Genomic DNA, 14021 nt, shown 5'->3' on the forward strand with positions numbered 1-14021 from the left:
GGCCAAAATTGCCGCCTTTGTGCTGATTTGCTCTGCTTGAGGTGCGTCACCCTCTTTCTCCTGATGCGTGCCCTGGGAATTTGAAGTCTCCGGTTTAACATTCCTACGGACAGACTTGTTAACCTTTGGCTTCCTGGCATCACATCGCGCTTTCTTGCTTCTCTCTGTCGCGGCGCACTGCGGAAACTTTGTCGCATGCAGCTATCCTCTGCAAATTCTGCCACTCTCTCTTTTTGGCCTTCGAACTCAGCGCGAAATTCCATACTGAAGTGTCTGAACAAAGCCTTCTTAGCCCTGTTGGAGTCTCATGCTTTCTCCTCACAAGCAGTTTATGAAGCACTTAGTGATACCCAATGGGATTAGTGCTGGTAATCTCTCGGTCCACAAGTCCTGGCTGACACCCTTTTTCTCACACACACTTTCGAAATCATCGAGAAAATTAGCCACATCGTCGTCTGCCTCGAAAGTGTAGAGCTGGCGTCGAGCTATCTGCCATCTGAGTATCTGACTTTTGCGCTCAAGTTCTGCCATCCTAAGAGCATGTCGTTGTGCTGCCTCCTGCTCGTGCCTCTCGTACTCTTCTGTTTCTCGCTTGTGCCTTTCTCGCCTCTCCACTGCTTTGCACTCACGCCTCTCTCGCCTGTCGACTGCTTCACGCTCGCGCCTCTTGTGCCTCTCTACTACTTTCTGCTCGCGTCTCTCACACTCTTCTGCCTTTTGTTTTCTTTCAACAATAGTTTCCCAAGCCTCATCAGCCTCCTCAACTGTCACTTCTTCTGCCTTCATGACATCTTGAACTGCTGCTTTCGTTTTTGTGGAGCCGACAGAAATGCCTAATTCGTCGCAGATTAGAAGTAGGTCCTGCACTTCGTATTTCTCCGTAGTGATCTCGTTTGCCTTCAAAATTCACCCTTCCTTAAGACTGAAATCCTTATTTAAAGAAGGGGAATTTCCCAAAACTGTACCCACCAGCCTCCTAGCATGATCTCCTAGCATCTGCTTTCCCCGTAGGGGCATCTGCGTCAGCAGGCGTTTGGTGTGTTGCGACACCACGTACCCGCGCACATGAGGGTTGGACCCTCCCGCGTGTAGCCGTGCGCGGCTTAGCCATGTCTGGGGAAAAGGGGATCCTAGGGGTTGAGCCGATGCTGGGTGTTTGAACCGTTGGCCCCCCGGCAGAGGCAACACACCTCTTTGGCCTCGGCTTCACATAGACGGCACCTCCAGACTGACCCACCTGGAGGACATCGGCAGTCGCCATTTCCTGTCTCTCCCTCCTCGAATATTCGTCTTTATCTCTCATTTTTTGACCTTTCCTGTCTCCTTCTCTCTTCTATTTACTTCCTTTCTCCTGGCGGCAAGGGTTAACCCCTTGTGGCTATCCAACCTTAGGTACACCATATTCGGTTATAATGACAGCGTACGACTGGCGTCGTGCAGACTTGTATGCAAGCTCTGCCGCGTCCCCTCATTGGGCTCTGTGGTGGGCGGTCGGCTCTGTTGCCGAATGTATACATTTTTTTCATGGAAACTTCTTTCCCCTCCCTTGTTGATCACCCTCAGAAGCGACGGCGCACCGAAGATGCCTTCAAGTTTTCGGACACCAACTCCAGAATTTTCCCCGCTTCCACTTTATTCGTTCTGAAAAGCCAAACAAAGCAGTGCGAACCATTTCACCATTCCTAGTCTCAAAGTCCTTGACTGATGTTTTTGGTCCATGTTACAAGGTGTTGAGGATGGCAAGCGGTGACCTCCTCTTGAAGCTCCACGATCTGAAACAATACGAGAAACTACCGAAACTAGTGTCATCTGGGGAGACCCACATAGCAGTAACCCCGCACAGTACAATAAACACCACCTGTGGTGTTGTGTCGGATGATAATTTGCTTGAGCTTACTGTAGCGGAACTCCTGGAGGGCTTCAGTGAGCAAAATGTTATCAATGTCAGAAGAATTAAGATGCGGCGAGATGGTAAAGAGATCCAAACCAAGCACCTAATAATCACTTTTGGTTCAAGTGTCCTGCCCGAGTCAATCGAGGCTGGGTACATCAAGCTCCGTGTTAGGCCGTACGTGCCCAATCCACTCCGATGTTCCAAATGTCAGCGCTTCGGCCACAGTTTGCAAAGCTGCTGAGGCTGCCAAACTTGTGCAAAATGCAGTGCCCATGAACACACCTCTGAAGCTTGTGAGAATGCTCTCCGCTGTGTAAACTGTGACGGGGATCACGCTGCGTACTCGCGGTCGCGCCCCTCCGACAAAAGGAACCATTGACCCCAAACGTGGGCGCAGCCGAGGCTACCCCAACCTCCCCGGCCCCTTCCAGCGTCGGCAACAGCCGGCGCAGCCAAATCCTTCAGGGAGCCCCATCGACCTCCGGGCTGGTGGGCGCAGGGGTCCTGCCCTCCTAGGCGGGACTCTCTCTGGTAACTTCTCGCTCGCAAGAGCACGTGTCTGGAGCCTCACTAGAGGCAACAACGGACACACCTGTCCTCGGGGCGCACCAAACGCCTAAGGAGCGGCGAGGCTCCCTCGAATGCTTCAGAAAGGGCAAAACCCCGATTACAGGGCCTCGAAAGAGCTCTGTAATCTAAGGCATCACTTCCGTTTCCATACTCAGCAACTATTTACTTCCAATATGGATACACAAATTATGCAATGGAACGTCAGAGGTCTCCTTAGAAACCTTGATGATGTGCAAGAACTCATCCACAAACACAATCCGAAAGTGCTGTGTTTACAGGAAACACACTTAAAACCAAAATACACAAACTTTCTTCGGCAGTATGTTACTTTTCGCAAAGATCGCAATGATGCAATCGCATCATCGGGCGGTGTTGCAATTGCAATGCAAAAAGCATAGCGTGTCAACGTTTACAGCTACGAACGGCCCTTGAAGCAATGGCGGTTCGAGTTGTTCTGCTAAACAAACTTATCACTATTTCCTCGCTTTATATACCCCCACATTACAAACTAAGGAAACATGAATTTCAGTCCTTTATAGATGAATTGCCAGAACCCTATGGTGTTCTTGGGGATTTCAATGCACACAACTACCTGTGGGGCGACCCTCGTATAGATGCGCGAGGTCCTCTCGTTGAACAGTTCCTTTTTTCTTCTGGTGCGTGTCTCCTGAATAAGAAGGCACCCACATATTATTCTCTCGCAAACAGAACATTTTCTTCAATTGACCTCAGCCTAGTTTCCCCCTGTATACTGCCTGAACTCGAATGGGAAGCTATCAACAATCCTTACGGAAGTCACGACTTTCCCATACTGCTAAGAACACCTAAAGAAAACAAATATCCACCACAGGCTCTAGGTGGAAAATTGATACAGCTGACTGGAAGAAATTCCGAGCTCTCACTAGTATCTCATGGGCTGACATGTCTTAGCCACTGACATGACTTAGCCACTGGCGCTTTCAGAACAAGCCCGATTGAAACTTATACGTGGAATCAAATGAATGGTCCCTCCATCTACAGAGAACTTACATCAGCCTTACATATTTCCTGAAAATACACCAATTATCAACATCCATGTCTTAACACTGTTAACGATATGACGTGTACTACACTTTTCCATAATCGTCCCTCTGTAAGACAGCCTTTCTCGCTTCGTGTGAGGGAGCTTAGTGATGAAATACGTGTCCCACTCCTCGAGCTTCGCCTAATGCATCCAACCAAGTTGTTACCACCTTGGGAGTGGCATGTCATAGAATGTGACATATCCTTTTTAGAAGTAACAAAACACGTACCAGAGATCGAAATCCTAACGCATTTCCTAGAACTCCAGCACAAGCACTTCTGCGCAGAGTTCTACACAGACGCTTTGAAGTCTAATGCCAGGGTGTCCTATGCTGCCGTCGACCCATCCATCTCAGAATCCGATGTACTATATCTGGTAACAAGTATATTTACAGCCGAGGCCTACGCATCACTGTCTGCTGTGCAGCATATAAGAAAATCAAAACTTCAAAAGTCAGCGATATATACAGGCTCCCTAAGTGTCGTGAAGGCCCTGATGTCACTCTATACACTGTAAGAGTTGTCGGACGATCCCACTGCTGTCAACCAGATGTAGGAGTCGTCGGACGATCTTGCCGCTGCCACCATTTGAAGGAGTTGAAGGTCGTAGAGAGGAACTCGGTGAACAGGATTTATTTGCAGTATTTACAGTTGAAACGTGAGGTACATCGACAGTCTAGCATGACTCCCATATGGAGCCCGCGAGACTAACATACAGCAAACAGCTTACGAGCACACAGCTCACGAGTACATTTTGAGCCTGACAACTAGCACGCAGCTCACTAGTACATCTCGAGCACGACAGCGAGCACACAACGAACACGCACTAGCAGCCGACAATAGCTGCTTATATCCTCTCCGCTCGGCGTCATAGTTCGACGTCATTGAAGATGACCCGCCATTTTGGAGGAGGCGGACTCACATACACGTGTTGCACAGGTTTCAGTGCCGCGCACACACACAGGTTTAAAGGTCCAGAGCCGACGTCAGCCCGGTCAGAAACACACATACATCACTGGGCACAAACGGGGAAAGTAGGGAGAACACACACTGACTTTGATCACCGGCGTGGTCATGCCAGTTTGTGCGGCTGACAGGTGACAAGAAGCGTAGCCTTGCACGGACCTTCACTCCGGTGTGGACAGACCAATTTGAGCTGCTGACAGGTGCGAAGAATCATAGTGTGAAGCGGGATAACTGCATGTCGCAGGGGTGGCATTCGCCACTCTGAAGGGCTGCGGGGCGCAGCAGCATGCATCTTTGAGCAAACAGCAGGCTAAAGTGGACAAAGACAACATTGTTAGCATTGCAAAGTTCTTAAGATGACATTGTCCTTATGAGAACTTGTTACTGTTGCTGTGAAGGTCATCATAAAAGGAGGAGGGTATGTGTAAAGCACTATACACCGATCGATTGGTTGCGTCTATAACGATGTCATCCTTGCAGTGGTGGTTCATACATACTTGCACTCGGTTGTGGCTGAAGAGACGCACCTCAGCGGCATGTGCTACACTGGTGCCCTGAGATGACGTGTTGCGTCACACTGCAGGGATAACTTCAAACGAAGTCATCCATCAATCAGGGAAGAGTGACATAGCAGGTGAAGCTGCTTCAGGTAGATCAAAAGACGAAAAGCTTGACAATGATAAGAAGTGGAAAAGACAGTCTAACAACATGAAGCTTCGCTTACTTCAACAATCATTGTTGAAAACTTGTGCACAATTTAAAAATTTATCTTGCTTGCAGTAGTTTGGGCATTTTGAGAAAGAAGCAGCAGCATTGGGGGAGAGGTGTTAGAGAGGTTTACTTACTGAAGAAACTCTTAGTAGCTGAAACTTGTGGTGTTCTCGTCAGCTACGCTCACGGCGCGCACGCTCCGATTCCGCTCGCGCCGGACGACCACCGCGGGTTCGAGCACTCCGAGCCGCCATGTGTGCAGGGCACCGCGCGCCCGCGCCTGCTCAGGCCCGCTCCGTGTACCGACGCGCAGCTGCGCGCGTACGCGCCCCGCCGGCCCCACAGCTTAGGGGAAGGCGAGACCGCGCGCGCAGCAAGGGAGACCCTAGGCAAAGCTCTCGAGAAGACAGAAAGTACATTTATTAAGGTTGGATTCAATACAGACACACGTTTTAACGTCACGCACGTATACGAATCTAATTAGACAAACATGGCCGAATGGTCGCCGGTGGCCGCTAGAATGGCGCACCGCGACAGAGAACAGAGAAACGAGGAACAAAGAACTAAAAACCCAAGCAGTAAGAATTTGCCTATCCTTCGGTCAGCGCCTGCCATCGTGCGCCCCACAGCAGAGAAAAGGGAAATAGAGAGGAACGACAGACGAACAGACGGGGGCACGATCGGCAGACGCTGCCTCAGGACATCGAGACGACGGAAAAGTGCGCGTGCCGCCCGCCGAGGCCGGGACCCCGACGAGCCGAAGTAACCATCGGCCGGCGGCGGACAAAGGGGGCCGCCGCCAGCAGAGAGGAACACGTACGCACCTTCCGACGCCCCGATGTGGTCTCCCGGGGTCCCGTCTTGCGCGCGCTTACCCGGAGTGCACGCAAGCAGGGCCCGAATCCCGCCAAAATGTCGGCCAATGGGAAAAGCCTGTTGACCTTCCTGTGGGCGGGATGACAGCAGAGTGACAGTGTTTTATGACCCGCTGCCACCCCGTCCAGGCAAGGAGGAGAGGGACACGGAGCCCCCGGCAACACAACGCAACGGCTTTACACAACCACCGCGAGAACCGGAAACCCCACATCCCTCCCTCCTTAAATGCTCCCTACCAATGCAAGGCTGGTGGCTCCGATGTCAGCCAAAGAAGAAAAGAAAACAAAGAACAAAGAAATAGTAGTTACATTGCCAATACCGGAGCCACCCATTGGCAGTCCGAACCCAAAATCACCAGCCCCCCAAAACATAAACAAAAAGACATCAAAGGAAGAAAAGCAAGCTACTAGAACAAATCAAATAGGTACGTCTGAGCTACACAACACCAACACAAAAGAAAGTCCACACGAACCCACGCCCCAACGCGAACATGCACAACAAAAGCATCCACTCAAGAAAAGGCAAGAGCAACAACAAAAGACAAACTCTCAGAGACACGATACCCAGACACAAACGCGGACAAGGGAATCGACAAAACGTTGGCCCACACAATCAATCAAAACACAAGAGAACAACAGATGGCCAAGAAAATGTACAGAGAATGTCCGCGTTAAATATCTCCGGCGAGCAGGAACAAAGCCCGCATGCCACGCGTGCGACTCCAAGCCACTTCAACGGCATCCGACAACGGCCTCCGGTGCCGGTGCTTCTGGCGGTGTCCGCTCCATGGTACAGCCATGATCCGCGCCAATCGTCGTGACCGCACAGCCCAATCCGCCGCCCCACCGTCGCCAGGCTTCGATCCAGTTCGACATCACCCGTTGACGCAACACGGCAGCGGAAACACACGCGAAACACTCTCGAAACGCAAAACACATAGATACAAATAAATGACTGACATAAAAGGAACACGAGCCATACCTAAGGAAACACATACACAAAATCAAAACGAAGACGCCTATGTAAGACGCAGAGAAACAAGTATCCTAACGAAGAAACACTGAACAAAGGGAAAACAAGGACAGAGAAAGGCGGATAGCAGCTTGCCTGATCGCAGCGAAGTGGGTAGCTGAGAGCTTTTTGAAGAGAAAGGGGTGGCTGATCCAAAGTTCTGGGTCCGCCTAGGCATGCCTCATCTCAGTATAGATGGTTACTCCGTCTGAGTTCAGCCGGACACAGTAAACGTGGTCTTCACTAGCGCGATGACATACGACTTCGACGCTAGCAGAAATTCCTTCCACGGACGCACACTGTCCATCCGCGACACCAATCAAAATTGACTTCGAATACGCGATGTCTATGTGATGAACAGACGTGGAAGGTTCGGCGATAGACGAAGAGTCGCTCCACGCCGGGCCAACTCGCAGCGCGAATCGATTTTAACGAAAACCTTGGCGCTGTGATGACCGTGCGATGCTTGCCGGAGTGGCGCTAAATCGCGTTTCTCCGGCGCCTGGGGTTACCACCTTGAACAAAGCTCTCAGATTGCAGTGTTGGCGGGTGGCACGCGATCTTCATCGGCCGAGCTCGCTATGACCCCGCAGAGCGAACCCACCCGGGGCAACAGCGACACATGCTGTATCCGGCCCCGCGCGCCCGTTGCAACACAAGCAACCCTACGGCGCCCACGCCCGTGCAATACCAGCCACGTTCCGGCGCTCCGCCTCCCTGAGGCCATCGAAGAACTATTTACAATTATTTACAAACGGGTCACTCTGCGGTCCCTTCGCCGCTCTTCGGGCCGTTTAAAAAAAATAGAAAAAGACGATTCCGACACCCTTTGGTGGGGGTGGCGGGTTTCGTTCCCCCGGCTGGCTTTCCACCCGGGCTGCCCTCCCCGTCATCGTCGCGTGGAGCGTCCCCTTCTGCGTGCGCGACGGAGGGATGTCCGGGGCGCTTGCCTCTTCGCGGAGCGGGCCTGTTTCGTGGCCTTTGTCTCCGCTCGGCTATGCGCTGCCAGCTTTGCCCTCAATTGGTGGTGCAGAAGGCACCACCACTAACCGGTCTTCCTAAAGGTGACAGAGGGCATATGAATAGTGCGTCAGCTATCACGGCTTGAATTTTGCGAGGAAAGGCGCGCATCAACTGAGAACTGCCGGGCAAGCCACTGAGCCGCGCCAACAATAGCAAAACCGCGAACTTCTGCAGAGTTAGCCGGCCTTAGAGGCACTGTACCCGAGCAGTCCGCGCAATTAGCAGCCGCCAGAATGGTAATGATGCTAGAGACCCACGAAAATCCGTCAGACTCACCGAATCGTTGAGCAGATGGAAGGACGGAAAAGTCGGCCCTCCTGGTACGAATCGGCGAGACTTCCGGCCCCGCATGGTCTCCACAGTCGATGAAGACTGCAGCATCTCGGCGGCCACTTGGCTCCTTTCCTCGTCCGCGCTGCGAAGCGCGGAACTTCGAAGCGGTTGTCCGATACGCTTACCACGCTACTTTTACTGAGGCAAGGTATGACAGAAGGAGTGAGAGGAAAATAGACGAATTCGGCACACGGATGAGAGACATGGCTCGGTTGACAAAGCGCGTTCGCAATGCAGCCTCTGCAACGCAGCAGCCCGGACACTCGGCGGCCAGAGGCTGATTAGGCTCCTGGCCCCACGTTGGGCGCCAATTTGTAGTGTTCTCGTCCGCTACGCTCACGGCGCGCACGCTCCGATTCCGCTCGCGCCGGACGACCACCGCGGGTTCGAGTACTCCGAGCCGCCATGCGTGCAGGGCACCGCGCGCCCGCGCCTGCTCCGGCCCGCTCCGTGTACCGACGCGCAGCTGCGCGCGTACGCGCCCTGCCGGCCCCACAGCTTAGGGGAAGGCGAGACCGCGCGCGCAGCAAGGGAGACCCAGGCAAAGCTCTCGAGAAGACAGAAAGTACATTTATTAAAGTTGGATTCAATACAGACACACGTTTTAACATAACGTCCGAATATAAATCTAATTAGACAAAACATGGCCAAATGGTCGCCGGTGGCCGCTAGAATGGCGCACCGCGACAGAGAGAGATAACAAAGAACAAAGAACCCCCAGCAGTAAGAATTTGCCTATACTTCGGTCAGCGCCTGCCATCGTGCGCCCCACAGCGGAGAAAAGGGAAATAGAGAGAAACGACAGACGAACAGACGGGGGCACGATCGGCAAACGCTGCCTCAGGACATCGAGACGACGGAAGAGTGCGCGCACGCCCGCCGAGGCCGGGACCCCGACGAGCCGAAGTAACCATCGGCCGGCGGCGGCCCTCTTTGTCCGCCGCCGGCAGAGAGGAACACGTACGCACCTTCCGACGCCCCGATGTGGTCTCCCCGGGCGCCCGTCTTGCGCGCGCTTACCCGGAGTGCACGCAAGCAGGGCCCGAATCCCGCCAAAATCTTAGCCAATGGCGAAAGCCTGTTGACCTTCCCGTGGGCGGGATGACAGCAGAGTGACAGTGTTTTATGACCCGCTGCCACCCCGTCCAGGCAAGGAGGAGAGGGACACGGAGCCCCCGGCAACACAACGCAACGGCTTTACACAACCACCGCGAGAACCGGAAACCCCACAAACTCCAGGGAAGCAAGAGAGAAATTGCTGCATTTGTGGAGAGCATTAACTTTCTCTTGTACATTTTTCATAAAGGAAAGAGCAAGAAAGAAGGCTACAACTCTTACAGCCTGATATGATAACAAATGAGGCTAATAGCACATGGTCAGTTGCCTTTTTTTTAGAGGTTGGATTGGTCAACATTTTGACGAGACATGCAGAAGAGAAACACACACTACAGAGTGCTCTTTGTTGCCTTTGTTGTTAAGCACATTGCTTAGGTACCATTGCACTGTGTGGTTAAAGCTGCCGACAATGTTGAAAGCACATTTTGGAACATAATGGTAGCACAAGGCCAGTCACAGTGTTGTTACAATTCCATTCTCTGCTAACTATGGAAAGGAGGACTTGAATTTCCTAATTGTAGGTGTTGTATTTGTGTAGCATGAATTGTTAATCGACTCAAGCTAAGAAATGTGGGTTGGCGGTATATGTATCTTTTATTAGGTATATCCTGTCCATCATAGTGACATGTTGTTACACGAGTACTACGTATAGCCACCATCAGACTACTCGAGTATGAAGGCACATGTGTGGCAGCTTAATTATATCAAACATGGGCTGTAAAGAGGGAACATTTAGTATTGGGAAGGAAGACTGATTACGCTAGCACACTTGAGGCACCCCAACCAGAAATCTCCAACACTCTCCGCAGGAGAAGCAAGAACATGTTTAAAATGTTTTCAGGCTAAGTATTAGCATGGCTGTACACCCATGTGTAGACGTATAAAATCACTTATTTGTGCCTTCAACTGCATTTGTGTGCCATTGCTAGTTACGTGCAGGGTAATGCCAGTTCTGAGTGGTGTGCTAAAGGGGTGCTCCGACAAGGACTTTTCTTGGTGGAGCATAAAGTGCTGCTTTACCACATCCCAGAACAATGTCTCACTGGAATACCCTTGGGAATTCATCTGTGTGCACAGGTGTCCTGCTGGTGCAGCGGTGCCTGATCGTGCGGCGGGATGAGAAGGGCTATGGCCTAACTGTATCAGGCGATAACCCCGTTTTTGTGCAGTCCGTCAAACCAGGTGGGCCCCCTTCTTGCTTACTTGTACAACTGCCAACAGGCCTTGCCAGACAGTGCTCCATGTGTTAGTAGTTGCGCTTGACTGATGAGTTGACTTAATCACTTGTCAGACAGCATGTGCATGCTTGCCTACTATTTCAGGACTCTGTCGGTTTGCTCTGGGGCAAGTGTGTGCAAACACCCCGCTTTCCAAATGTTTCCCTGCACTCGTGAGTCGCTGGTGCCGCAGGTGGTCGTCAGCGTAGCGATGCAGAAGCGCTAATTGAACATTGCCTATTCAGTGATGCAGGAGGTGAATCGAACACTCAGAAAGCAAAATGCTTATGCGATCTCGCCCCAGCTTCTCATTACAGCGTTGTCTTTTAACTCATTAGCTTTACCTGTCACTTGCCTGTCACTTTACCTGGCATTAGCTTTACCTGTCACTTGGCCCTTGCATCAATAAACACTGCTTATCATCATCAGCTTTACCTGTAATGAGCTAGACTATGAGACTACCACGTTAATAAATTCCATGAATTAAATTTTCTGTTTGTCACAAGCTATCTTTTTTTACATGTTTCTCTGCTTATTTTCGGACAGCTGTCTGTTTCCGGGCCTAGCTTCATTTGGTCACTGTTGTCAGAACAAAACTTGAAGGAAAAAAGTTTGATGCAGATACATGACAGCTGCATTTTCGTTCAGAAATTTAACAATAAATGTTTGACTAACCAATAATTATTATTCAACTGCAGTCATTATGCAGCTGCATCATTGCTTTGCCCTTGATGTAATTATGTAGTGTTTCATCAAGCATACCCTGGGGCCTTTTACTAGAGCTCCTATATGATAGCATTTAACTTTGTACTCATTGTCTTATATATTCAGATGTGGTGGACAGGTGATAACTTGGCTATGAACTGACCCAGACCTAGCCAATTATTTGTGGGCATAACAGATCTCATAGTGGCTTTTTGCATTTTGCATTAGTGCTTGCCACCGCTCACCAGATCAGGACCACATTTTCGTTGAACAACTGCATAACAGTATTGAAAGTGCTATCCAACAATTTTCCACAAATAACAGTTACATTTTTGGTGACTCTAATCTGCGGGATATCAATTGGTCCCAGCTGTCTTCTACCAATCGAAGTTCGGCCGAGTTCGTTAACTTGGCTTTAGATCTTAACCTATTTGAGGTAGTGTCTGAACCCACAGGAGGCCCAAAAGTCCTCTATCTGTTATTGACTAATGTTCCCAAGACAGTTGGCACTATTTCTTGTTCGGGAGGTTTCAGTGACCATAAGTTACTGCATTTACAGGTTAACATTCCGTTGCCATTTGCAGGCGTAGCTGTTAAACAAATCCATGATTATAATAAGGCTAACTATGTTGATATGAATACTGATCTAACTACATTTTATAGTGATATATTCCTACCCTCTTTTTCCTGTCATTCAGTTAATGAAAACTGGGTGCTCTTTAATGACACTCTTTTAGCGTTAGTTGATAAGTACATTACCTTAATTACAAGAACTAATGTTAAGTATAAACCCTGGTTTAACAACCATCTTCGTACTTTACGTAACCAAAAAAAAAATGCTGTGTAAATGAGCTAAAAATTCGAGCTGTCCTTGTGCATGGGCTCATTAGAAAGATTCGTAAAGAATTACTGCGCCGAAGTAATCTCAGCTAAAAACAAGTATTACTCACATGATCTATGTTACCTTCTTAAGGTAGACCTGAAAAAGTTTTGACAAACTATTGCTCCTGATTGTCTTGCCTACAACGTAATTGTCCTTAATGATGACCACACAGCAATGTCCAGTCAACAATCTGCGTTCGAGTTTAACAGCTTCTTTACATCAGTCATGTTGAAGATAATTCCCGAGTACCCATTGTTCCCGATCTCGATTTTCAGTTTATGGTGCCAGGCACCATAAACTGCCTATCCCAGCATAGTGCAGGATGTAGAAGTGATAGGTAGGGTAAAGTGCAGGGATCATAGGTTAGTGAGGGCTAGGATTCACCTCAATTTGAAGAGAGAAGGAGTATAATTGGTCAAGAAGAAACAGGTCGACTTAGAGGCAGTAAGGCTAAAAGCAGACAAATTTAGACTGTTACTTGCAAACAAATATGCAGCCTTAGAACAGAGAGGTCATGATGACGACATAGAGCTAATGAATGAAACCGTAACAAGGCTGGCTTCAGATGCAGCAACTGAAGTCGGATGCAAGGCACCAAGGCAACCAGTAGGCAAGCTCTCCCAAATAACAAAGGACCTTATAAAGGAACGACAAAGAATGAGAGTGTCCAACTCAAGAGATAAGATAGAATTCACAGAACTGTCAAAACTGATCAACAAGGCGAAGATAAGGGATATTCGAAACTATAACGTTAGAAAGACTGAAGAAGCCATAAAAAATGGACGCAGCCTGAAATCGGTGAGAAAGAAACTTGGCATAGGACAAACCAAGATGCATGCACTGCACTGGAAGATAAGCAGGGTAATATCATCAGCAATATCGAAGGTATAATAAATGCAGCGAAAGAATTCTATACTGACCTGTACAGTACGCAGAGGACTCAGAAGAACTCCATTCGGAACAATAATGAACAGGATACAGAAACTCCTCCTATAACTAGAGATGAGGTCAGAAGGGCCTTGCAAGACATGAAACGGGGAAAAGCGGCAGGAGACGATGGAATAACAGTCGATTTAATCAAACATGGAGGAGACGTAATGCTTGGAGAACTGGCGGCTCTTTATACGAAGTGTCTATCTACTGCAAGGGTCCCAGAAAACTGGAAGGATGCAAACATCATACTAATTTACAAAAACGGAGACGTTAAAGAATTGAAAATTTATAGGCCCATTAGCTTACTCCCAGTATTATAGAAAATATTTACCAAAATAATCTCTAATAGGATAAGGGCGACATTAGACTTTAGTCAACCAAGGGAACAGGCGGGCTTTAGGACAGGGTTCTCTACAATGGATGACATCCATGTCATTAATCAGGTTATCGAGAAATCTGCAGAGTACAATAAGCCTCTTTATATGTCTTTCATGGATTACGAAAAAGCATTTGATTCAGTAGAGATACCAGCAGTCATAGAGGCATTGCGTAATCAAGGAGTACAGACCACTTACGTAAATACCTTGGAAAATATATACAGAGATTCCACACCCACCTTAATTCTACACAAGTAGGAAGATACCTACGATATGAAGAAAGGAGTCGGACAAGGAGACACAATCTCTTCATTGCTATTCACTGCGTGCCTGGAAGAAATATT

The 14021-nt window shown here is 49.3% G+C and overlaps 1 protein-coding gene across 6 annotated transcripts in view; it reads left to right on the top strand.

Moving 5' to 3' along the window:
* LOC135913605 (rho guanine nucleotide exchange factor 11-like) overlaps positions 1 to 14021 on the top strand; it is a 253038-nt gene that overhangs the window by 26353 nt on the left and 212664 nt on the right. For all 6 annotated transcript variants that reach the window (XM_065446119.2, XM_065446121.2, XM_070537837.1 and 3 more), the window contains one exon: positions 10640 to 10744. In XM_065446119.2, coding sequence (XP_065302191.2) covers positions 10640 to 10744 — 105 coding nt within the window. The remainder of the gene's footprint in view (positions 1 to 10639; positions 10745 to 14021) is intronic.

The sequence above is a fragment of the Dermacentor albipictus genome, chromosome 4, assembly GCF_038994185.2.
Source record: "Dermacentor albipictus isolate Rhodes 1998 colony chromosome 4, USDA_Dalb.pri_finalv2, whole genome shotgun sequence".
NCBI classification, from domain to species: domain Eukaryota; kingdom Metazoa; phylum Arthropoda; class Arachnida; order Ixodida; family Ixodidae; genus Dermacentor; species Dermacentor albipictus.